The sequence below is a fragment of the Anguilla rostrata genome, chromosome 2 (assembly GCF_018555375.3).
Source record: "Anguilla rostrata isolate EN2019 chromosome 2, ASM1855537v3, whole genome shotgun sequence".
In the NCBI taxonomy this organism is placed as follows: domain Eukaryota; kingdom Metazoa; phylum Chordata; class Actinopteri; order Anguilliformes; family Anguillidae; genus Anguilla; species Anguilla rostrata.
The window spans coordinates 41,184,311-41,210,425 of NC_057934.1; the positions used below are offsets into that span (position 1 = coordinate 41,184,311).

The window sequence follows — 26,115 nt, forward strand, 5'->3', positions numbered from 1 at the left end:
AGAGAAAGAGGAGGATGCGTGTGGATATGGAGAAATGAGGCAATCCGGTTCCCTGCAGCTTCAGTGACTAGCGGCAGGGATATGCGAAAGGAGCCTGTGGACAAAGTGAAATTTGTAGGGGGATTGGTGGGGGGTTGGATTATTTATTGTTTAAAAAGCAAATGCATGTCTGATTGCCAGAATTAAACTTTTAAAAACCCAATAATTTAAATAAAAACAATATAGTATTTCAGAGCCCTTTCATAAAACAAGGCAAATAGGACAGGGTGCTGGAGAGATTACACACACGCACACACACACATGATTGTGCACACATGTGCACGCACACAAACACACACACGCATCCATCCCAACCCATTATTTAAAAAAATGAAAGAAAAACACAAAACCCCAATCATAATAATGCTAACAATAACAATATTGATTTTCACCCAATGTTTCACAGATGGAGAATCTACTTCTTGTGTTCCTCCATTTACACCCTGCCCCCAGCCGATTAGTCAGTGGTCACTCTTGTTTGGTGACCCCCCCGTCGTCTACAGTGTCTGTGCTGGGGGACCAGGTACACCTCCTCTCCTCCTCCCACTTTTTCCTGCGCTCCACCTCCCACTCCACGAAGGTGTCGAAGAGGCTGGGCCAGGCCTCGTCCTCGCTGTAGTTGCTGAGGTCGGGCCCGATCGCCTGAGTGAAATTGAGGAACATGTTCCACGTGTCCCGCGAGATGCCCTTCACCCCGGGCGGGTTCTCCGTCAGGAAGTCCAGCCAGCACTCCAGGATTGGGGGCATGTCCTGGGTGAAGACCAGGCGCCACAGCGCGATGGCGATGTCCCTGTGCAGCGACCGCTGGCCCTCCTCCGAGTCCAGCCCGAACTGGAAGGTGAAGCGGTACAGGTCCTTGAACTTGTCTTCCGCCTGGGCCTCCAGCAGCATGCAGGGGAACCGAGCGCAGATGCCCTCCAGGCTGTCCGCCTTGATGGCTTTGCAGCCCTCCACAAACTCCTTCCTGCAGAGAAGGGGAGGGAGAAATAAAGGGCCTTCAAGATCCTCCACTCACGTGTGCCACTGCTGTAAAGAGGCTGGGGATAGTTTTCACAGCTGCAACAGCATGGAGAGGTCGTTCACTTTCAATTCAGTTCAATTCAATTTGCATAATGCTTTTTACAGAAGCTGCCACAAAGATGATTTACAAGAAAACCAGAAAATGGGGAAACACCAGGACTGAACCCTCAAAAAAGCTAAACTCAGTGGGAACTCAGTTCCAGTCATCAGTTGAAATTTAACTTCACGCCGACACCCGCACATAGATTCATCTTCCACTGACAACAATGAGGCCAACTGCACTTACGTACCATGCACCTGCAGATAAGGAAACCAAGGACGCAGCTATTGCATGTTTCAGCTGACAAACTCCCGCAGTTAGATCAGCAACAGAAACATGCCAATTTCAGGCAATAAGGCAGAAAGAAAAAAAGTGTCTGCAAAGGCTGTCACCACCACATCCTGTTGTTAAAGATTCTCTGTGGTGAAGATCCTTCATGCTGACATTCACAACAGAAATAAATGATTTTGCTCCTCGAACAGTTATGAGACCTGGATGACATCCAGAGCATACAGGCATCGTGTGAGATCATATACCCTCATTTCCACTCATGAGCTGGAATCAGGCTTGCACCTGCCGATCCTAACTGATCAGGTACCGATTGCCTTTTCCATTGCACGTTTTAACACAGCTGTGGTCACAGATTGGAATGACTGTCTGGACGTCATCTCCTCAGCATTTACTACTGTTCATGACAGCAAAACAATGTCTCTGGGTTTCTAACTCTGCCCACAGCTTGCTATAATTTATGCCAGTGCCCACACAGTACAAGTAAAAAGATGATCTAAAACCATCTGGAGCCAAAATGAAATGATTTATCCAGCTGTGCACTACAAAATGGGTATTTATGTAGTTTCTGCTATGCTTTTCAAATACAGATATTATGTACCTGCCCGGTTTTTCAAAACATACATTTCAAGAGTAAGCTACATGAATACATAAATATTATGTTTGGTGAAACACGCCAAAACAAGATGGAAAATACAGTTATAACCCACCAGGAGATCCCTGGAGACACAGCACCACAGTGCCATCAGTGAGATTACCTCCAGTACTCTACAGCCCCTCCAAAGCCAGCATTCTGACCCTGTGGCTGTCTCAGCCCATCCTTAGTTTATTCTACCACGGCACAGAGTGGACAAACAGAACCTTGTCTCCTTCACACCGAAGAAGCATACACTGGCCCACTGCACTGTTACATCTGTAAAAATCCATTACTTAATAAATGCTAAAGTCCTCACCTCAACTTGCGCACAATTAGTAAAAAGAGAGAGAAAGAAGTGCAATGGTGCAAAGGTATAAATTAGCAAGAGATAAATTCTACATAAATGTTGCAGAATTGCTTTACTTCATTGAAGTACTGTTTTAAGGTACAAATGTGGAGCAAATGTGTGAAACAGCTTGCCAGGTCACGCATTAGAAGCAAAGACCAAAAGAGTTTCAAGTCCAGACTTGATACAGTCTAGTGCTAGCTACACTCTTTAGTTTTTATGTAAATGGTAAGCTGTATGTACTCTCTAGTCTGAAGTTAAATGGCCAGGGTAGTTGGCTGAATAGACTGGGTCTCTTCTCCTCATAATGTGTTGTTATTTGTTATTATCTCAAATTCCTCTATACTTGTTCCAAAATGTCTAAATGTTCCAATGCAATATTTTCAAAGTTATTCATAAACACTTTTACACTAAAGCCATATATACAAGAAAACATTTTAATCATTGTACACCCTACACTCAATAAGATCAGCATTAGGTTCTCTTATTCCTAAAAGAGGATGAGCCACAAAACAGCCATTTCATTGCCCAGAACACATTTTAAGATCACAATTAGTGAAGGTGTCTTCATGATTATGTGGGAGAGAACATTCACACAGTATATCTGTGCATGTGTGAAATGAAAAATGACATCAAGTGTAAATGCGGTTCAAAGCAAACAATGCTGTGATAGGACCACGCTTGAGAATCTGCAGTATATATTTAATTGCTCTGCCCTCGCCATGGCAACGGGCAGCAGGACGCCTCTGGCAAGAAGCGAAAGATCCCTCCCAGTGGGTGGATTTATCGAGTGTAAATATTTCAAACCATTTCGTTAATCAAAGGGCAGTCATGCTAAATGACAGGGACACGGCGATGAGGTCAGATGCCGCCGCCCACAACTTCCACTGGCTCAAACCTCGAATGAAAATCCATTTAAGAGCCGGACGCTCCCCTGTTTCAATTACACCGAAGAACACCGCAAAGTGAAAATAATCAATAGTCCCCGTTCGTCGGTTGCTTTAAAAGGAATTTAACCTGGCGCGATACCTATCCTGCCAAACATACACCACCCATAAAATGAAGCCTCGGGCCCTAATGGATCGCACCGCGCGAAGAACGCGAGTGTCTGACCCACTTCCAGCGCTGCGTCCCTGTCAGTCAGCGGAGGTGAGCGGGGGCTCGTGTAAGCCGAGCCCTATCAGGGGCTGGGAGCGCGAGCCGCGACTGAGGAGATTAGGGAGAACAATGCTGAAATCCATCTGCTGCTGCGAATCAAACAGCCTGTCCCACCTCCTCCGGCCCGCTGCTACACCTTCAGCGCTGCCGTCTCCCCAGGCTTCACAAACACCTCGCGCGGCTCCGCAGCGACGGCAGGAAACGGAGGACGGGGACGCCAGCTCGACTGGGCTAAACGCGACGCCGAGGAGCCCACCATCTCCGTGACATTAACACCTGGATAACCATCGGTGTTAAAAGCCACCGGAGACTTATGCGGCCCATGCAGTGTGATGATAAGGTGATGCAAGAACACACTGGTGGTTTGCCTGTTGGCGCATGTACTGCAGTTTATGCTCATCTGGCATTTCCTGATTCTCAGCAAACACAGGCCATAAATATATTGCTCCAATGTATCCAAGAAACCCCAGCCAACATCTCTATTGACAAGAAGGGATCATTCAGTACTTTGGTGGCCAATACGCTCAATAGAATGGATCTTTCTGTAGTAGGGTTTAACGAGCAGAAGTGGTTGCATTACAAGAAAATAACATTGTTACATTCTGCATTCTCTAATTGCCTAATTTCACAATAATGCAATGATCTAGTAAAGAGAGAGTTGGTCATTCGGTTCAGTTGATTGCTTCCTTTTACGTAAGTGATAAAATACATAGTTATTTTCAATACAGCACAAACTTACTTTGTTTAAAAAACCTGAATGGAGCAAACGGTAAACATGTTAACACAACGCATGTTAACACATGTTAAAAAAGCTGGTTTGATCGTTATGAGGCGCTTATTCTTTGGAGAAATTAACAGTTTTTTTAAAACTGATTATAGTTATACACCTATTACCCAGATATAGTGGTTTTGAATAAACTTGAATGAAATGGCAGCTAGACTTCTCACGTTTATCCTGAGGAACACTTTTAAATTTTGTATTATTTCTTGGGTATTGTTTTTAATATTTGGTCAATGCCCAACAGCTTTATTTTTAACAATTAGAGGAACTGGTCGATTTCCAATTTCCAGGTGACGACTATCAGCACTCATATAAAAGATGGACCTCTGCATTGTATGTGCCTTGGAAAGCGCTATGGGCCATAATGTCAACTTAATAAAAGAAGAAATCATAAAAATGTTTGCGGGAATAAGGTTTTTATTATTAAGTTTAGTATATAATTATTATTATTCTTACCACTTCTTGCGTAGCAAATTTTGAGGGATTTTATTCCTAGCACCATGAGAAAATACTAAACAGTGTGCACACTGACCTTTCTAATGAAACTGAAATGAACCGTAAGCTATATTGCCAGGAATATTGAGGATCTATACATTTGAAAATGTTTAGATTATTAGAACATAAAGCAGCTAGCCACAAACCCCTTTCTCCAATGAAACACCACAAGACAACAGTATAATTAAGGTGGCTAGCTAGCTAGGTAACATGACGACAGACAGTCATCTCATAGACAAGACACCACACCTTATTACATAAAATATTAAAACCACTTAAAGTATGCGCCCTGAACAAGAGATTCAAATTCAAATGCAGACTGCACCCTATACCAATCTTGTCACAGGTTTCTTGCCTCTTTTCAGAATTTGAAAGTCATTATTTATCTTTGACAAGCTGTGTCACCTGCTGTTAACGATACGGTGCACTCAGAAAGATATCAGTGATATTTGGAAACTGTTAACAAGTGATGACAGTGGCATTAAGAAATAAGTTGAGATTCAAGATGGGTGTCAATAACTTTAAAGTTTGTTTCAGTTCAAACTGACATATAACCAGCTTCCTCGGACAACATCCCACACTGCCACACTCTGCAGTGCTAAGCTCTTCCTGTCCCCACCCCGAGTCCCACACCCAACCCCCCCATGTTTTCTCACCTTGTAAACTTACACATGGTGGCAGCCTGGAACTTCCAGGCCAGTAGCAGCACACGGAACTCAGCGGGGTCCACGCACAGGTCGTTACAGAAGCGCTCCATGCCCTCTTCCAAAATGGCGTCGTCCTGCTCGTCCTTGTAGTGGCTGAAGAGCTCCTCGATGCGCAGCAACGAGAAGTCCTCGCCGTTGGCCGACAGGTCGTCCTTGAGGGGGTCTCCCGAAAGCGCCGGGATCACCGGCGTCTCCGCGATCACCTCCATGGTCTTGGTCCCGTTGGCCAGCAGGTCCCCAGTGGACTTCCCGCACACCGGGCCCGGCTCCGCCTCCTTACAGCCTCCGCCTCCGCCCTTCTTGTGATGGGACTTGCTCCCCGGATCCTTGTCTCCACTCTTGCTGCCTAGTGAGGACGATGGGTTCTTGCACTTGGTGACGCACTGGCCCATGTCTCTCTCGGCCCCAACCGTCCTCCTCCCCTCCCCCGCTCTGTGCTTCAGGCCTGGCTGGCTCCGCCTCCACGCCCAGCCACGCCCCTCAACATGCCATCATATCCTGCAGGGGAAGACAGGGTAGATACAGAGTCCACTGGTGACCTCCAGACCAAATTGGTAAAACGGTCTCCATTCTTCATACAACCATAAAGGCATTGATCACTGATAAAATATTAACTATTCACTTTTGTCAGCACATAATGCTCAATTCTACACCAATATATACAGCACAAGTTATTAGACTGCACCTTTACATACGGAAACCATCAGTGTTTTGACCAAGAACGCAGACACGTCCAATCAGAGTAGCCCAATGAGACTTGGGGGTGTCTCCAACATTCTTCAGGTATTCTGAAGCTATGCTTGTGATCGATGCAACTGTGTGAACTTCCATGCAGGCTATGTTTCGGGGATTTTTTCGGCAGCACGATTTCCACGTGACAACATGCCTGGCAAATTGGTCCCTTTTACACTGACGTAATCTACCCGCATTAAGCGGGTGGCCGGGTGCTAGTTTCAGAGCCTGTAATACATTTCCTGGAAGAATTCCAATGTAGTGATTTATCAAAAGGAAAAATATAACCGCCGTAAACAGCAACCTTTGAAGTTGGGCAGACTCGGGGAGGATTAATTATCACAGCCACAGGCTTCGGAGGAGTCATGCGGTGCTGGTACTGAATCCTCATTCCCCGTGCCATCATCCAGAGTGTGAGGCACTGACAGGGACCAAGCACAGCACAGCATCTCTCTTTTGGAAATCAGGCTTACAGAGGGGTTGATAAGTCCCCAAGGTGAGGAATTTCTGTAGTGCCCAAAGTTTAAAAAAAATTAAACCTACAAGGCCCCAGAAGCTGAGTATGTGAGTGTGTGTGTGAGTTTCAAATGCAAATGCACAGGTTCACGAATGGTGCCGTGAAAAACAGTTTTTTTTTAAATTTACCTTTCTCTAAAGCTGACTGATATTAACACAGAGATAATGGACTTTGGACTAACAGGAATGGAAGCGTGAGGGCACAGAAAACAGTGATCGAATAATCAGGGTTTAACAGCCGTAATGTCCCCTTGACCTGAGCGCGATGAGCTCCTGTGATACTGCTCTGCCTACACTAACAGAGTCAAAGCTGGACAGGGCTCCAGTCGTACATCATGTGCCTTGTGATCTATGTGAGGAAGCAACTAGCAACTTGCTGCTGTTTGGGAGAAAAATGGACCATTCAAATTTGACATCTCAAGGAGCACCAGTGGCCTGGAAGATGAATTAAAATATAGCACAGTTACATAAAAAAAAATATACTGTTTTATGCTTCATGGCACTAAAGCAATAAAAATAGTAACAGCTACAGAAAAGCTAAACGCTATAAGCAAATGATGTAAAAACAGACAATATACCCAGAGTGAGAGTGAGTTGGGGGGATGATGATGGGGGATGTACTTTTTATAAATATGAGATCGAGCAGCAGTCCCTATACCAATCCCTAAGGCACTATGTTCACGTGTGACCCCTCTGTTTATTAGAATTTGCACTTCATGCTGAAGCCACTGTGAGTCCACTCGAATGGGAAAAGCTCATTTCATACCTCTGCAGTTTAGTTTCATTACTTCTCCTCCTATGTTACTTTGTCAAAGACTTTTGAACACCCAAACATATAATATTGTACGTGTGATGAGTCAAAACATACAGGCTTCCTAAAAACAGATTTGTCCACCCCTCTGTGGGACAGATGTTGACTATGCCTTAAATGCCACTTTGGCCTTATAACAAATAACTCATCCCAAGTGATGGATCTCTATATTTTGCATGAGAAGACTATTAAAATTACTACGGAAGTAAACTTACTTAAAAAGTCAGTTATATAAGATCTAGAGGAGAGGTACAATAATCTTAACCAGCTGAAAACATAACTCAAATCAAAGCAAATATGGTAAAACAGAACCCTCACCTTTATAAAATATAATCCAAAAGTCAATCAGTCATTCATTTTATATCTTGCATGCATAATCTGATTAGCCAGATTTGAGTATGATGAGGTTCAGTCACAAAATAATGAATAACCAGTGCCTTTAAACAACACTGCGGTAGGCTATGGAGACACAAATACGTAACAACGGGTAATACTTACAAAAGTGTTTCAGAATGCATCGGTGGTGGGCACAGGAGGAATCATCTTCTCATACTGCAGCATTGAGATTGGGATCCAAAATTCTGAAACACAACCACACAACTTTTGGTTACCATGAGCAGCATATGATACCCCAGCCAGGCCACAGGAGCCTGGACCTGAAGGCTGTAGTCGGATTCTGTGTTTAGACACAGCTGTTGTATCTTCGAGAGCAGAACTTCATTGTGTTGCTGCTGGGGAAATAATTCAATATTAAGAGATACCAGGGATTCATAATATTGAACTTGTTACCCAGAAAAATGAGAAAGTCACCATCACCATGTTAGACATGCAAGAGAGCAGATCTTTAGTAAATTACTTGTCCTTAACAACATAGAAAAATTGACAGCAAAGATGACATTGAACCTGCTGTAGGATATTTCATTGTACAGAGACAAATCTTTCAACAACTCCAGGAACCATGCTACTTTAATAAAAATAAGTCATTTGAAATGGTCCAGTTGTATGAATAAGGATGGTACGCTGTTCTAAGAAATACTGAATAAATCAGTTTTCTAGTTATTCAATCATCCGTGGCTCAGTGGGTTTTTTTTTTCCATTTACCATTATTCCTGCACCACTTTGAGCACCAGATCAAAATTAATTCCTTGTAAAATGACAGGTAAATTTCAATTCATGTAATTTGTTCAAATTCAAAAAAAGGTGTGAGCTAAAGCAATATTTTGCTTTATTTGTGCATTTTGACTCGGAGATGAGTCATGAGTTAAAAGAAAAGTGCTCAGACAACTGAGAAGAGGCACATCCTCATAAGTAAATACATGCAGCAGAGAAGATGAAACTTGGCTCAACCTTTGTTCAAAAAGTCCCATATGACGGCTAATCTGATGACGGAAACATCACATTTTTCAACTAAAAATGGGACATATTATAGTGTGTGAACTGCTCTCGCTAAATATTTGGACGAAGTTGTGCAGTTACTCAATTTGCCTCAATACTTTACGGAGTCAGTGGCTGACATGGCAGCGACTCGCAGCTGTTGTGCAATAAGTAGCACAAACTGTGCCTGGTGTTTTTTTTCTCAGTGGATCTACCTGTGAATGTCTGTTCAGCATATAAATTAGGCTGTGCAATCCAACTGCTTTCCCAAACAGCTCGTTTGCTCTGTCGTTTTTATTCTCGATCCCTAATGGTGTCAGCAATGTTGTGACGTGATTGAGTTCACTTCAGGAGAAACACACAGTAAGCACAGCAAGGGAAATGCTCAATAAGGGACAAAGGTATAGGCCTACATCAGCAGGCAGGGAATAGGGTGGCCACAGTAAATGCCGCTGATCCATCCTTGCAAAGGCTGTTAGATAAATCAGTGGGACAGAAGAGCAATAATGGCCCATGGAATGGCCCACACTATTCCTATTTAAATTAAGAAAATCTGTGCTGTATTTCTTAAGTGCTGTAATGTCTACATGCTGAGAAACAAAAAATATAAAAAATACCAGTGTATAAAAGCTGAGAATCTGTACTTTAACCACATGTGAATTGTTTGAAAGGGGGGAGGGGGTGGGAAGTCTTTGTTCCAATCATTATGGTGCTCATATATATATATATATATATATATATATTTCTTGAGCCTTTCTTAATGTCAACCAATTACCAAATCTCTCCCCAGGCCTGCTGTTGCCATTTCGAATGACAATTGGCCCTCCACTGTAAAATGTAACCTATTTATTCATTCTATTAGCTCTCATAAGAAGTCTGTAAACACAGACAATAATATTCTGCCTTCTTTCAGAGGTGACACAATGTATTGAGTATTAAACCTTTCATGAAAAGCTATTGATGTTGATGAATTTTGCTACAAAAACAAAAACTACTGAATAAAACACATCAAATTAGGGAAATTTGTATGTTTCTGGCCAGGTGAAAATGATGCAAACCCAAGCCAGTAGCTAGAATGAAATTATGAGTAACTGAGACCAGGACAGTTGTGCGCAGTTGTTTAACATCACTTCACTTCATGTGCATGTAGTCTTTACCCTACACTAGCATATAAGGTAATGTCACTGAATAAAACATATTTAAACAACCATGGAATTATTACTTCTAATTCCTAAAACTAGTTGTTGCCTCTTTGGATGTGTGGAATGGAAAGAGTATTTTCAGATTTGCAGTTATACCTTTGCATGCAAATATATGCACATGGAATCTTATATCAAACTGCACCCATCCCCCACAGCCAAGTAAAGAGATCTTTACAGCTGAGTTAGGCTGGACTGATGACAAATGAACCTGGAGCTACAGTGTTCTGTTTAGTTTCCACATGGCAGCGGCAATTTGTAATCGGCTGAGACCATTTTAAGCCTATACAAAACATCAGAACACATGAACAGAGCAAACAGAGGGCTAAACTGAGGGATTTATCAAAACAACTTACCAGGCATTCACTGATCAAGGAAAAACACAGCATAAAAAAAGATCCAAATAAAAACCACATAACATACAGATATTCTATAGTATGGGTCAATGAGAAAACAGCACACTAGTACTTCTATTGACTGAAACAAACAGTTAAACACAGTACGGCTAATGACTTGATACAACCCCTGCTTACATAACAAAAGAGCATACTATTGGAAAGCACCTTTCACCATTTCAAAATGGGCAAGTTATGACAACGAAAGAAAAACTCATCATTGAAAGGTGAACTCATTGAAAAACTATGTTTTATGACGTGCATCTTGTACATACATGCATGTTTCTGCATTTTCAACCATGTCTACGCCTAGAAGCCAGCACTCCTTCTCCAGTTGATACAGGCTAGTTCACCTGAGCAGGTCTGATTATTTAAACATTCAACTATCTTTCAGAAAAGATTTTTGAGTGTAGTAATGTGTTGTTTGTGCAAGATAACAGTTTTACAAGTAATTAGCACGGAAAATACATTTTTCTGAAAGGGCTTTTATTTCAAAGTGATCAAATGCTGTCAAGCAGTACCACTGCTTATCAGCTGTAAGGAGTTTGTGTTCTAGACTCACAGGTTGTGGTTGAGAAAACTCAATTATAAGCCATTCATACATATAAAATATTTTGGAAAATGTTTTCCCTTTAAAAGGTTCTTCAATTAGACAGACGGACAGAGTGGGAGTGTGATTCTGCACTGTAGCACAAAGAGTCAGGACTCCAGACTGGAGGCTGGTCATGGCTCCAGTTTCTATGGTTTTAGCTGGTTTTGTTTCTATGGTTTTAGCTGGAATACTCATCCCTACCTTTGTGGGACTCCAGCTGAGCCCTTGAACAGCCTGCCTGACAACCCCAAGGCCTTAATCTGATAATCCTGGCTGACACCACTTGGCCCAGCCCCTCCCTCCCTCCTCCCTCTCTCCACACAGCTGCAGTATGTGCCGTCACTGTATGGCTGGGGCTCACCTCTTTCTGTAGCATTGTCCATGACATGGATAAAGGACCACGGCTCTCAGACATATGCTGGATGTGAATTCAGCAAATTTGTGCTCCAGGTACATTTGCCAGAAAACAATGGGGGGCACCTGAGCATGGTGGATAAGCACGTTGGCGGTTTTTGTTTTCTGCTGTTTAAGCAAATCATGGCCGCTGGCAGTGTGAGCAAATGTAACAGAAGAATATGCCATTACCACACTATATTGGTGCCCTGCTTCAAACTGAAAAAAGCAGGGGTTCAAAATTTATAAATGACAGACACTTCACAACAAAACAGTAGACTGGAAGTGGGGGGTTGGGTTTTTGTTTTTAATCAACTTCTGCATATTTTACACACATCTGTGACATTTCAGGAAAGGTTCAAACCCCTGCACCCTGCCCCCGATTTCCCTATAAAAACCACATTCAGTTGTTTAGCTGAAATTGATTTTCCCTTCAAATGAAACTTTTTTTGCTTTCAAAATAGTCCCCAGGACAGCAAAAACACAAAAATGCATAAAGAACTGTTGCCCAAAAAGTTACCCAGATTTTTAAAGAGAAGCTGCAGAAATCCTAAAACCAAACAAGTCTGTTATACGTAAAGCAGCAGGTCCAAGATAGTTGAGACAGTTACAAGCTGGTTACTTTGAAATGGAAAAATATGCTAAGAATTTGGTTCATCCATGCCCAAAGAAAGACACAAATTAAATATAGCTGCAAGCAGCGATGAGGGGGCCAAGCAGCAAACACATCACCAGTTATTAGCCAAAACACATTTCTACTTATTGCAGCGCCCCCAGTGGTCAAATGACGGAATTTTTTTGTGCTTCCTCAAAATGGGGTACTGAGTCTATGTACCAAGTTTAGTGTCGATACATCAAAGCGTTGCTGAAATATGAGCTCACTTCCTGTTTGGCGGCTTCGCCGCCATTTTCGATTGACTGTAATGGACGAACGCTTTTGTCTCTGCCTTGGGATCTCCCAAGATGATCACACACAAATTACTTTTTTAAGGCAAACACATCAACAGTTATTAGGCAAAACGCGTTTTTACTTATTGCAGCGCCCCCCAGTGGTCAAATGACTCACGCTCTTTTTTTGCACATCCTCAGGAAGGGGTACTGAGTCTATGTACCAAGTTTGGTGTCGATACATCAAAGTGTTGCTGAAATATGAGCTCACATCCTCTTTGGCGACTTCGCCGCCAATTTCGATTGGCTGTAACGGACGAACGCATTCGAAAATCAAATATCCTTCTGCTAACTTTTGTGAGGCTTGGTCTGAACATCATCTGTGCCAAATATGGTGAAGATTGGACAAAATTTGTGGCCTGTGAAAATTTTTTTAATTTTTTCAGAAAAAATGGCGGAAAATTCAATATGGCAGAAATTGATGTAAATGGGTGCGCTGAACTCGGCTTCATCCAAAGGTATCCAATGGTACCTCATTTTAAAAAAATCAGGCGTATGACTCAAAACTTACATGCATAAATGTACCTCCAACTTTGACCCATTGGTGGCACTAAAGCGCTTGAGGTGGAGACATGAATCTCGGTGAAAAGAATCATGGGACTGTCCCCAATCAGTGTGCCAAATTTCAAAACTTTTTACCATACAGTTCTAGGGGCTGCCATAGACACCCTAGCCAGAAGAAAAATATGATGATGATGATGATGAATAATAAGAAAAGGTACAAACACAATGGGTGCCTACCAGCTTCGCTGCTTGGCCCCCAATGACAGCTTGGGATATAAGCCCCATAAACTGGGCTGGACGATAAGCCTTCTGAAGCACTAGTCCTTAGAAAAATACATTTATTCTCACCCATAGGTGAGATGTTTGCCACAATGGCATGGGTTTCCCGGAATTAAGGGAACCCTCAAATCCTCTTGTTAGTCCTCTGGGCGACCAAGCAGCCAAATTTGGTAGGCAAGCCAAAATTTTTGATAGCCCTGGAATATATATGTATATCTGTAACATGATTTTCTGTACAAACTTACTGTACAACACTGTTCACAATGTGTTTCCCAGAGTAAATGAGAAGTCAGCTGATAAACAAATTTGTTAGCAAGAATTGCCATCAATTTAAATGAACATACCCAGCAAGGCAGCCTGCTAAACTATGTATCACCAATGGCACTCCCCCAGCCACTCTCAATCTAATCCTATACTGTAAGTTAGCCAGAAAACAATAGGGTAGCTAAAAAGCAAAGGTTTGGAACTTTCAAAATTGCATTTCATTCAGTTTCTAAAAATGCTAGTCATATAATAATAATTAAAAACACCCACAGACAGGTCCAGAATTATTGGCACCCTTGATAAAGATGACCAAAAAATGGCAGAATAAAAAAAAAACAACACTGACAAAGAGCAATATTGTTAGCTGAAAAAAATGGAAAAATATTATTTTTTACCAATACATTTTTTTTGGCAAAAGCTTTTGTTTTTAACAAGTAATAATTTTCTTTGCATTAGAACTTTGATTGGAACAAGGTAGGCTATTATGGCACAAAAAAGAGCCATAGTGGGGTTTGCCGTTGGAACAATGATTATGTTGACAAATCATACTTTTACATGTACAGGCCCTGGCATTTTTTAAAGAAATCATTGAACTACATGAAGGACCAAGTAATTCTGGCCAAAACTCTAGTATCCCCCTACTGGAAGCTAGAACTTGGTTCCAAATACATCACTTCACAAGATGATGATACTAAACATTCCTCAATGTCAACAAAGAAATGGCCCAAAAAATAGATTCCGGCTTATAACACAAGAAGATCACAAGTTTTGGGAAATAATTTATAATAAACACAAGATACTTGTGCCCTAATGATAAGGATAAGCACTCAATGAAGAAATCCAATCCCATTACCAAAAGAAAGTCTAACATGCCTATGAATATTTATACTATGGGACTACACACTACGAATGTATTACATGGCCCATAGCAGCCCCCAAACAGCATTTCCAACTTCAACAGACCCGTACTCCGTTGATGCGAGCTCCAGGTATTGACAATGCCGATGCTACATACCCCACCACATGGCCCCTACTGGCCACCACAACCCAACGTTTAGATAGACAGGCAGTGCGAGCCAGCATATCACCAAGGTTATCAAGTGGGCACCTCCCTTCACCGGTGTTTCGTCAAGTTAGGCCCACGACACCTTGGGAAGGCTCAACAGTTCCAGCGTCCCAGAACCACCCCCCTCCATGCTAGCTCTGATTTTCCATGATACCCACATGCAGAACTTCCTTGTGTTATCCTATCCTTATATCGAAAAATTCCTGATCACAATATCACACATGAAGCAGAAACAGTGAAGAAAAGGAATACGCTTACCCTTTGCTTACTTTGCTGACATTATTTCTCCTCAACCAAATCCACTGACTTCCTTTCAATGCTTCTTCCGACACCTCATTTACCGCCTTTTGCAAACTCCACCCACGAATCCCCAACTCTCCCAATAATGATATAGTCGATCGAGCTATAAACCCTCTACATCCCACTTCTACCGGACAAACATTAGCTTTCCATCCCCGCTGTTCAGTTTCTGCTGCCAAATCTGCATATCTAAGCTTTTTCCTTTCATAAGCCTCCTCCACTGAATCCTCCCAGGGCACCGTCAATTCTATAAAATAAACTATCCGCTGACTCGCAGACCATAACACTAGGTCAGGCCTCAAGTTAGTGCCAACTATCTCTCGTGGCACAATGAGTTTTCCTCCCAAATATACCTGCATTTCCCAATCATTAGCTCCCATTAGGTGGCCTGACTCATGCCTGCCTAAAAACCTACCTCCTCTACATTTCTCTCCCTCACGGACAAACTGAATGGCTGCACTCTCTACCCGATTACATCCTGAATTCACCTGTACTCTTCAGCTTTCAATTCCTGCCGCTAAGCTTTTCAAAACCTGGTTATGTCGCCATGTATACCGACCTTGAGAAAGACTAGTCTTACAGCCTGACAGAATATGCCTCAAAGTTGCTGTCTCTGAACACAGTGGACACGACACATCTACCCACTGTTTTAGGTTCTGTGGTGATGGCAGCACATCACAAGTAGCCCCTATCAGGAATTTTATACGATATTCCTCCATACTCCACAGGTCCCTCCAGCTAAGATTCCTCTTCTCTACACTTTCCCAGTTCATCCACTGTCCCTGCTTAGCCTGGGCCACAGCCTTTGTACACCTCACTACTTTCCCTTGTCGACGTACCTGCTCCACCACCAGCTTCCTCCTTTCTGAGGGGCCTGGTTTGCTCCATACTGGTTTCCCTGAGCTGAGCCCTAAGCCACCCCGGCCTTGTTGCACCTTACCTACAATGTCTGTAAGGCCTAAGAGCTGCCTTTGCTTCCTGTACAGCCTGTCTTGGGTTCCATTTCCTCCCTCTAGTTGGATTTGGGACCAAGTGACTAACTGCTGCATCTTTGCTCCCTGATAGCAACAACTCTGTTCTCACCTTCATGCACTTAAACTCCTCTGTTAGACTAGTTACTGGTAGCTGGAGAATGCCTTTCCCATACAATGCCACACTACTAATACACGAGGAACTCCTAGCCATTTCCTAATATACGAATTAACCAACCTCTCAAGCCTTTCCACCTTTGATATTGGCACTTCATATACTGACAATGGCCACATCAACTTAGGGAACTGCAAACACCATAACTTCAACTTGCCTGGAAGCCCTGACTTCTCTATCCTTCCTATCCCCTCTACAACCTCTTTAAGTTGTTTTATCTGTTCACTGTCATTCAACTCCCCATTTTACCACCTACCCAAACTTTTCACTGGCTTGTCCCTTGTAAAATAGATTCTTGTTAAAAACAAAGTTTTTCCTGAATAAATGGCATTAGTATAAAAGAAAATAATACACCCGCTTTAAAAGCATACAATATATAGTGCCTTCCGATATTCACCACCATCAAAGTTATTCACATTTTGTCCCATTAAACGTTCACATTTTAAAGCACCAACTCATTTTGTCCTCTTCACCCACACAATAAAATTAACACATGTATGATAAAAAACATTTTTCATTCAACAACATTTTTTCAGAAGAGAAAGACTTAGGTTTCTTGTTTAAAATAGTATTCACCACCCACAGAGTCGATGCTTTGTAGATCGGCCTTTGGCAGCAATTGCAGCCGAGTTTTCTCAAGTATGTCAGTCGGAGCTTGCACAATTATTTTTTTGGAATTTTTGGCCATTTCCCCAAGCTAATTTAGTCCAACTCTGCCAAGTTAGACAGAGCGCATTTTAAGGATGGCAATTTTTTTCAGGTCATACCACAGATTTTATGAGATTTAAATCTGGGCTTTTGGCTGGGCCATTCCAAAATACTGACCTTCTTGCTTTTAAGCCATTCCTCTGTAGTCTTCACTATGTGCTTTGGGCCATTGTCCTATTTGAACATGAATTTTTGCTCTAAGCATAGATCTCTTGTAAACCGAACCTGGTTCTCTTCAAGAATTTGCTTGTACTTGGCTCCATCCATCCTGCCCTTGATGGCAACAGGCAAATGGAATGCCCCTCAGTAAGGATGATCGTGGGGATCATTGTGCTTATGATCTCTCTGATGAGCTTCTGAATTAAAATCTTTCGCAAATAAGATGTCACATAACAATGATTGAGTATGTAACAAGGAGGGCATACACGACACATATCCAGAAGAACTGGTAGTTGACTCATCCCTTCTCAAATTTAGGCTAAAAATGTGTCAATAAAATTCACTGCTGGTTTACCTTCTCGAATTCAAAACTAAAATTCAAACAATGTACAACTGTACCATGTAAATGGCTGCTTACTTTCATAGGTTTTGCTTGTTCTGCATGTCAGATGTAGACCTGTTCCAGACACACATCAGAGGGCACATCTCCTGAATACCATGGGCCATGGAATGTGACCAGCCATGGCCATGGTCCACACAGAGACCGTTTCCTCCATTATGCCTTATGATTGTGAACACTCCTTCTCTTTCATTCATCCACACTGATTTTAACACATCTGTTGTTGATTTATTAATTTAATGTTAGCGCTCATGAGGCTATCCTCATCAGATGGCCTATGTGATCATTGCTTTCTGGAGACACATGGAGAAAATACTATTTTCTTCCCCAGCAGATGATTCACGACAGCCCATCTGAGTCACGTAGCACATTGAAATTGTGTGGGCAAATATACTGGTCTTGAGCATCCTGTTGGTGAAAAGCTTTGCTCATATACTACCCATTCTGCGTGAAAGCATAATCATGACAGACTGTACAGACATACCCACTGAAAACACATTCCAGTGGAAACAATTGCATGTGCTCTTAATCTACCCAAGAGAACAAACTACACAAATTTTCACTGAAAAAAGTCAGCTGGCTTTATCATCCTCCATTCTAAGAAAGTCTATAAATGTGTGAAAGGTGTCATGGTAGCAGCTGTGACAGACTTTCTGTGAAATTAAGCTACAGCCAGGCTTGATTCACACACCGCTATTTTGGTTCAACGACAATAAAAAACTGCCCTTAGTGCAGTTTTATATTTGCTCACATAACCATGTAGGACCATAGGTAGATGTTTCTCATCTATACAACTAACAGAAGAAACACTTTGAAGGTGTATAAAGAATGAGGAAAATTTGGTCACTTAGGCTTGTAGTATGTTTTTTTGGATTGTCCCATGGTTGTAATTAATCATGTAATAAAGCAGTAGTACAAATGATTTTCAATACATGCCTATAGTAGGTCTGACAACAATTGTAGTTGTTCATCCAAATTACAAATCCTGTGTGTGTGTTTGTTTGTTATATCACTGTATTAAGGCCAAAAGGGGTGCCAACAAGCATATTCAGGTGCAACCTAAAAAGAAATCTGGTGAGGCATTTTGCTTCAATCCACTTCACCTGATATTACTTTTTGTCTCATTACATGACCCTCTGGGATTCTAAATAAAACCCTTCAATATCACACAGAACCCCATTTATTACTGCCTTTTGGATAGCGACATGTTCTTTTAAGATTTTGGACATAACCTAAATATTAAGAATTCCGTAACACAGTGTGCAGCCTTTAACAGGAAAGATTTTATATTGAAAATCTACAGTACATTAAATTGGTGTAATTGGTAAAATAGTTGCAGTATTGCAAAAGAAATGGTAATTGAAATACACAGCAACTATCTAGTTTTATACTTTATTGCTGGAACACACACATGCTGAGTAGAACAGCTGCTTGCATGGCATCACTTAAAAGATTTTAACTTCCATAATATTATGGGGATATTTAACAGTGTGGGAACCTTGGTACTGGTCAACATTACTTAATACAACTAGCCTTAAAACATCTGCCACAAAAATGATCAATTTTTAAAGGGTTCACAAACCACACCATCCACATAAAAGCAGAGCTCAATAAAACATAATTTCCATTTGGAACTATAACACATAGTGAACATGTCTATAAAGAACCTGCAATTAGGCCTAACTGGCATAACTGTGCAACATTGGCCTGTAACAAACTATGAATGAGAATGGGAGGATACTGACCGCCGTTTTGCCATAATCGCCGTCTCTCTTTGCAACCGTTGAAAGGTCAGCGGCTCTGATGCAGCATGATCCTCCACTGTGACCTCACCTCAGGAGGCCAGTTAATTACAGTGCCGCACTGAGGAGGCCAGGTGCAGAGCTGGCTGCTTCCCCCCCTCTCTCTCTCTCTCTCTCTTTCTCTTTGAGGGCAGCTCTGCCATGGCAGTATTGCACTCCACTCGCCCTCCTGGCCTTAGCGCCAGTGGCGCCACTCTGAGCCCCATAGAGCCTTAGTGCAACGATTCTCCATCGCCCTGTCAGCAACTCTGGGAGGACTATCAGTGCCTCACTCACATTGGTGTCATGTTGCCAACTGCTTATGCTGCCTATGTAAAAAATTGAAAATAATTATAAAAAAAAGACTGAAAGCAGAAGGTGACTGACTGAATAACACCAGACCCTCACAATGTGAGCTCGTCCTGGAAAAAACAGAATGTCCCAAATAAACATTGAATAGATGTATGCAGTGGCAGGATTAAACTGAACAGGACATACTGAGGCAGTATGCAGAAGACAGAAACATGAATACAAAATAAATTAATTAATAAAAATAAATATGCCAAATGACAGGCATCATTGACTATTATGATTGTGTTTGAATGACAGCACATATTAGATTATGTTTGAGTACTACAGTTTTAGAAGAGAAATGTGTTATACACTAGGCACACTTGACCAGTAGAAATTATGTTAAAGTGAGTGACAGACATTCCACTCCACTCTATATTATTATTATATATTCAGTGGTTTTGGGTAAATGTAAAAATATGATTTCCCTTCCAATATGGTGGAAGACAAATAATAATAATAATAATAATAATAATAATAATAATAATACATTTCTAGGCAAAACGGCCATAGACATTGGTTGACATGATAATTTGCTTTACAATACTGAATTTCAAGTTGCATTCCAAATGCATACCAAATTCACGTTGGTGGTTTTGTTAATTTAGACAAACTGGGAGGACACAGAGTACGGCTCTCTTTCTGGGAAATGTGAGCTAAGAGGACAGGTAAGGTTAGAGACAGATCGTTAAATCAATTCCGAAAGTGTCTGCTCTGTCATTAGCTCCACCTCTGCTCTCAGCATCAGATAACTTATCTGAAAGGATGTTCACCCTGATCCGAGAGCCCATTCCCACACCCGACACAGTTTAATTAAAAATGTTCAATAGCCTGCTACACTGTTACTGTCATCACAAGGACACATCGATGCACTTCTTGAGCTCCATTATGAAGGTTATCTCAGACTCACCGATCACGGACAGGTCTGACAATCTGACGATGGCATGCGCAGGTCTGTGTCGACTAAAGTCTCTTGTCGATGCCCCATAAAAGATATCTTACCTCACCTTTACTTTAGGTGTGTCGGCGGCACTCTTAGACCGCATTCTACTTTTCCCCAAACAGATGCCAAAAGTAACGTTAAATACGTTATTTCACACATGGCTACTGTGCCTCTAGTTTCAAATAAACATAATAACGTTACCAAAAACCACATTATAAGCACTTTACAATACGTATCAGCTCTGGTTAATGGGACGAATTTCCCCCCGAACCATGTTATTTCAACGGGAAACTGAAACTTTGTAAGCAAAGTTTTTCGATCAGGCACAATTGTTACATCAGCAATCTAGTCTAATTTACCCAATATAGTTCTGTGGTTCAAACGCAACCAGCCGTAACTGTATTACTAGCTATAAATAGACAGCTACTGAAATCATTTTCAAGTTTCATAAAGTCAGAATGCAGCACGCAAAAATTGTTATAACTGCTAGCAAGATGATTATCTTGTCGTCAAAACGACTGCCAAGCTATAAACAAAGACGTCTATCATTTTAAGACAACGTTGTACAAGTAACTAACTTAGCTAGCCTAGCTGATTCAGTTTCGATATTGACTTTTTACGTGTAATCAAACAACAGGAATAAGGGAACTATCTAGCCAGCTAATACATTTACTTGTATTCCAACTAAAATGTATATTTACATTGCCACCGAACATGCTAATTGCCTGGTGAATTAGCTTTAAAGCTAGCTAACTATTTAGCCAGCTGCATTTAAGCTAACTATATATTAGCTAGCGTCTACCGTGTTCGCAATGAAGTGGCTGACTGGCTAGCTAACTACTGTAGCTAGCAGGCTAGGTAGCTTGCAATATTTTTTTCCGCGGTCAGTTGTTAAAGTTGAAAGAAACGGAGAATAAATACTTAGTTAGATGGTGAATAAAAAATACAATTTCACTTAGATCATAACATTCTTACCTTTTAAATGGATCGATGTACTGTCGAGAATTTGACACTCATCACTCCCCAGCCTTTTAAGTCCCACACAGGTTAGACAACGACACAAAACAGCCTTCTCGTATTGACAAACGTCCTACCTTCCGACTGCTTTTTAACATAACAATTCAACTCTTCTTTATCACTACCTTTTCCTTCAGACGTCTAGGCAATAAACTGGTAAGAGCTGGTAGAGATTAGTTTCTTTTTTATTTCTTCCCTTCTCTTTTCCCCTGCCCCAGTTGAGTGTATATTAATGTGAATTTTCCCTGCATCACTTCCTGCAGCGCAGCAGTGATCGCTACAGCTGCTTGTGCAGAACGTCACTCGGCAGGAGCTCGCACGCAAAACGTCATTCATGAAGCGACAAGAGTAGAAGGCAGCTAGTAAGGTAGGTCAAGATAGTTCTACTCAGCTGGCTAGATAGCTAAATATTTAGAATACTCGAATTATAATATCAATCGTTTAACATTGAACCCTCCACTGTTACTGTAGGTGTTCAGGTTTTATCAAGTGTATCCTGGTAGCTGTGTGTTTGTTGTAGATGCGTGGCACTAATCATATGGTCAGCTGGAGGCACGGAATCTAACGTTAAGTAAGCTGTGTTGGTTTGCTAATCGAGTTCATGTTATTTTTTATTGTAGTTATTTTAGTGTCGTACAACGGATTAAGGGCTTGGTCTGTTGCTAGAAGCTATTTTCTTTACCCCGCAAGCGTTATTTTCACAGCGCTTGCTACTGTTGGCGTTACAATATAGTTGGAAAAACTGTATTTAATGTCAGAAAGATGTAGGAGGCTGTTGCTAAAATGTCATCATCACTAAAGTGCTATTGTACAAGTGTGTTTGGTACAAAGTCAGTTGAAATGTCTGCTTTAATTATGACTTCAAGTTTTAAAGACCGTCAGACTATTTACTATTCCCCTCAGTGCCCCACCCCAATGTCTTCGACATTTGGTAATGTAAATGAACATCATGATGGTCTAATCTTACATTCCTCACAGTACCGCCACCGACATTGGTCTATTGGGAACATAGACTCAACCTGACCTACCCTAACAGCTACTGTGAGTTCCAACTTCTGGCTTTTTGAATTATTTGTGATCTGTTGCAGCTTCTTTTGGAACCCCTAGACTTGTATTACTGCCCATTGTGTATATTTTAATGTGTTGTTGTGGGTTTTGTGTCATTATTTATTGTTTGAAGGATTTTTCACATTTACCATACAATATATGTGCTTATTGCCATCTCCTGGCGAGTTGTGGAACTGTCCAGTGCCTGGCCGTTTCATTTTATGAGTTGTGAATCATTCTAGGTCAAATGTAGCCTACTTCACCTTCAATATGTTTGGCTACCGCGTATCCTCTCTCAAAGGACACCAAGTGATTTTTATTTATCCGATAAAAGCTAAATTCTGTGCGTGTCATGTTACATATAATGAAACACACACCTCCTGGTGGTACTGGAGTCATTCAGTGTCATTTCAAACAAAAAAGTGGATTTTGACAGCCACCATCTCAGGTTGTTCTGAATTGTTTCCTGTAGTTAGAAATGGGTAACCATTCATGTTGCATAAATATAATTTGATCTGGGTGAATGAATGAATCAATGCATTTAAATGGCACCTTTCCGATTGTGCAAAGTGCTTTACAGTGATGAGTGGGAACTCACCTCACCCACCACCAATGTGTGGTACCAAGAACGCTCACCGCACATTAGCTAAGGTGGAGAGGGAAAGAATATTTCTTTAGCCAGTTAAATCAGGGGATGATTAGGTATGAATTAAGTTTGAGAGAGCCAGGTTGGGAATTTAGCCAGGACACCGGGGAACCCCCTACTCTTTGCGACAAGTGTCATGGTGTCTTTAATGACCACAGTGAGTCAGAACCTCGGTTTAACGTCTCATCCGAAAGATGGCATCTCACAGCACAGTGTCCCCCTCATTGCACTGGTACATTGGGGTTTATTCAACCACAGGGAAGATTGCCCCCTGCTGGCCCACCAACACCACTTCCAGCAACTTAGTTTTCCCAGGTGTCTCCCCTTCCAAGTACTAACCAAGCCTTAGCTTCAGCCATTTGGCAGGAACAAGGTGCATGGTGGTATGGGAGAAATCAAGCTAATTGAGGCACCCAAATTTTATTTAGGTAGTTTACATAATATTAAGTAAATGAAGTACCCAACTTCCTATTTGTACCAAACTGTTCACTGATAATGATTAAGAAATGAGGAATCAAAATAAATGGGTCAAAATCCACCCACAGACTCCTCCAAACTCCACCCCAATCCAACCACAACAAACAGTGCATAAGATCAATTCTCTGTTTGATGAGTAGAATGGAGCTATGGCTTAGAGTACTGTTGCTTCATATTATCTAATGTATTCTCAATGAATATGGTGTTGGCTATTTTCCTCCATACAGATTAATCAAGTCATTGAAGTTGTTCATTATATGATCCATTATATAATGTGATAGTACCGTTTCTGATGACCAGATGCTGCTGTACTGGCCCACCCTAGGTAGAGAATAGCATGAGGTCCGTTACAAATTCAGGGTTATGTCTAAATCGGTATCATTTGAAAGTAATGCTTTCATTTAATTTTGAAGACATGGTTTTTCTTCACACTATTTAATCTAATAACAGAAACAGTACAATCTCATGGTCAGAACATGGAAGTTTAAGACTGTATGATGGGACAAAACACAAATAACTTAAATGACTCCTTAATCTGTACAGGGGAAACTAACCATCACCATATTCACTGGGAATACATTAGATAGCATACAGAAACAAACCATAGTCTTAACTGTTTCTAACTACAGCAAACATTTCAGAACAATGGGTGTCATGGTGTGTGAAATGACATGGAATAACCAACAGGTACAATCATGATGCATTATACTGCCAGTTGGTAACTTCTATTGTTGCACTTAAACTATCTGCCTCCTTTTTGCTTGTATTTCAATATGGAAATAGTGTGAAATAACTCATTCACAGGAATACATTTAAAACGGGTACTATGCAAATGCACTGACCATATTTGAACTTGCCAGGCTTAAGTAGTCGCGTCTACTGTTTTTCAGGCGATTCACATGACTTGAATATCAATGGGAATCTACACTGCACCTGTGTTAAACTTTTATGATCAACACATGAATGTAAATGTTTATAATGGCGTGATCTGGACGAACTGTTGTTTGCCTCTTAGGCCAGATGACGGCAGCTACAAGGCAAGAGGTCCTCTCACTGTACAGACGCGTGCTGCGCATCGCTCGGACCTGGAAGGCACAGTCCGCACTGCCGCAGGACACTGAGAGAGAGAGACTCTACATAGCTGAAGAGGCACAGACTCTGTTCAGACAGAACAAGCAGGTAGGCTGTTTCTTTCCCGGGCTCAAGATCAAAAGCTTCATGAAACTACAGCTGTGTAAGCTGCCTTAGTTTTCTGTTACTTCATTTAAGGTGACTGACCCGCAATCAATCAAGACGTACATAGAAGAATGCCAAGCAAGGATAGAAATTGGTGAGATAAAAACTGTTTCACTTGCTTTATAATGATATTGAAAATGATTTGAAATTGTGTAACTAACTGAAAACTGTCAAATTTTTAATTTTCAATGACTCCATAGAAATCCAAGTTTGTATTATATTTCTTTGTCTATACTATTTTGGTTTTCTGTGGTTTATAGAAGAACTGAAAACTCCAGAGTGAGTTAGAGTAAACAAAAATATTCATTTTTTTTAGGGCTGCATTACAGGAATCCATATCCACGGCCGGTAAGTCATGCAATTAAAATGGACAGCTTACTGTAGTATTCTCTTTAGTGTTGTTTTTTTAGTGATTCTCTTTTGTTTGATTAAAACAAACCATCAGTTCTACGCTAGGTTGACAGGGCCCCTGTTAGACCATCGATTATGCATCTAGAGCCAGTTTAAATTGATATTTCATTTCTGTTAAACTACATTTTATACAGTGAATATCATAACTACATAATGAATGAGAGATTAAAAATGCATAGACCACATCTTATTCTCTCTTACAGACATACCTTCCTCCAATGGGACTTGCCACTCAGAAAGGGAGAAAGCTACGCGCCCAGGCAAGACTGAGGAAGCAGGCCAAGCCCATTTACTTAGAGTCACATGACGAGACCTCCTGATGATGTCACAGTTCTTATGGTGTGAGCCAGGGGTCAGGATGCAGAAACACAGCTTTGAAGGAGAATGTGGGAATGATCGAGGTGGGGCCTTCCGATATTTACAGCACTACCCTGAGGCCTTTCTCAGCATGCTTGGTGTCAATACAGAGTGGCTGTGACTTGGTGATAAAAGCCATTCCTCTATTCATTCAGCATAAGCGTACAATATTATCACATTGGTTAAGTTCATTGTTCTTGCAAACATTTCAGAGCTATACTTCACGCAGTGCAGTCAACTGCATGTTTGGTCTGCCCAGTACATTGTTTCTGCTTTTGCCGTATACTTGAAGAAATGGGTTTCATGTCTTAGCACTGATGTATTTTATTCTTTTCTTTTTTTAATTAAGCTATACAATCTTGTGTAAGATAATACGATGGATTTTATTTCTCTGTGTAATAAAATATGACTTTTTTTTTTACAAACATTTCTGCTTATTAATAGTTGTATAAGTGAAAGCTACATTTAAAAGTTACTGAAGTCCCACACTGAAAAATAAATCACAAAATTAAATAGGAATAAAGTGCATCGGAGTGCCAGTTGCATGCCAGA

At 41.3% G+C, this 26,115-nt stretch overlaps 2 protein-coding genes across 4 annotated transcripts; one reads left to right on the forward strand and one right to left on the reverse strand.

Annotated features, from left to right (window-relative positions):
• Nucleotides 1-123: 123 nt before the first annotated feature.
• Nucleotides 124-21,643, reverse strand: dcun1d3 (defective in cullin neddylation 1 domain containing 3). Of its 2 annotated transcripts, none has more exons than XM_064322235.1 (4): nt 21,348-21,643; nt 8,069-8,151; nt 5,461-6,009; nt 124-1,003 (listed from the first exon to the last, which is right to left on the reverse strand). In XM_064322235.1, the coding sequence occupies exons 3-4, from the start codon at nt 5,901-5,903 to the stop codon at nt 508-510; spliced, it is 939 nt and encodes a 312-aa protein (XP_064178305.1). In that variant the 5' UTR covers nt 5,904-6,009; nt 8,069-8,151; nt 21,348-21,643; the 3' UTR covers nt 124-507. The 2 variants fall into 2 exon arrangements, with proteins under 2 accessions (XP_064178305.1, XP_064178306.1); XM_064322236.1 differs by lacking the exon at nt 21,348-21,643 and adding an exon at nt 20,340-21,287.
• lyrm1 (LYR motif containing 1) lies at nt 21,619-25,988 on the forward strand. 2 transcript variants are annotated; one of them, XM_064322237.1, is made up of 6 exons: nt 21,619-21,756; nt 22,368-22,430; nt 24,575-24,738; nt 24,829-24,889; nt 25,112-25,143; nt 25,410-25,988. In XM_064322237.1, the coding sequence occupies exons 3-6, from the start codon at nt 24,580-24,582 to the stop codon at nt 25,524-25,526; spliced, it is 369 nt and encodes a 122-aa protein (XP_064178307.1). In that variant the 5' UTR covers nt 21,619-21,756; nt 22,368-22,430; nt 24,575-24,579; the 3' UTR covers nt 25,527-25,988. The 2 variants fall into 2 exon arrangements, with proteins under 2 accessions (XP_064178307.1, XP_064178309.1); XM_064322239.1 differs by lacking the exon at nt 21,619-21,756 and adding an exon at nt 21,808-21,960.
• Nucleotides 25,989-26,115: the final 127 nt, after the last annotated feature.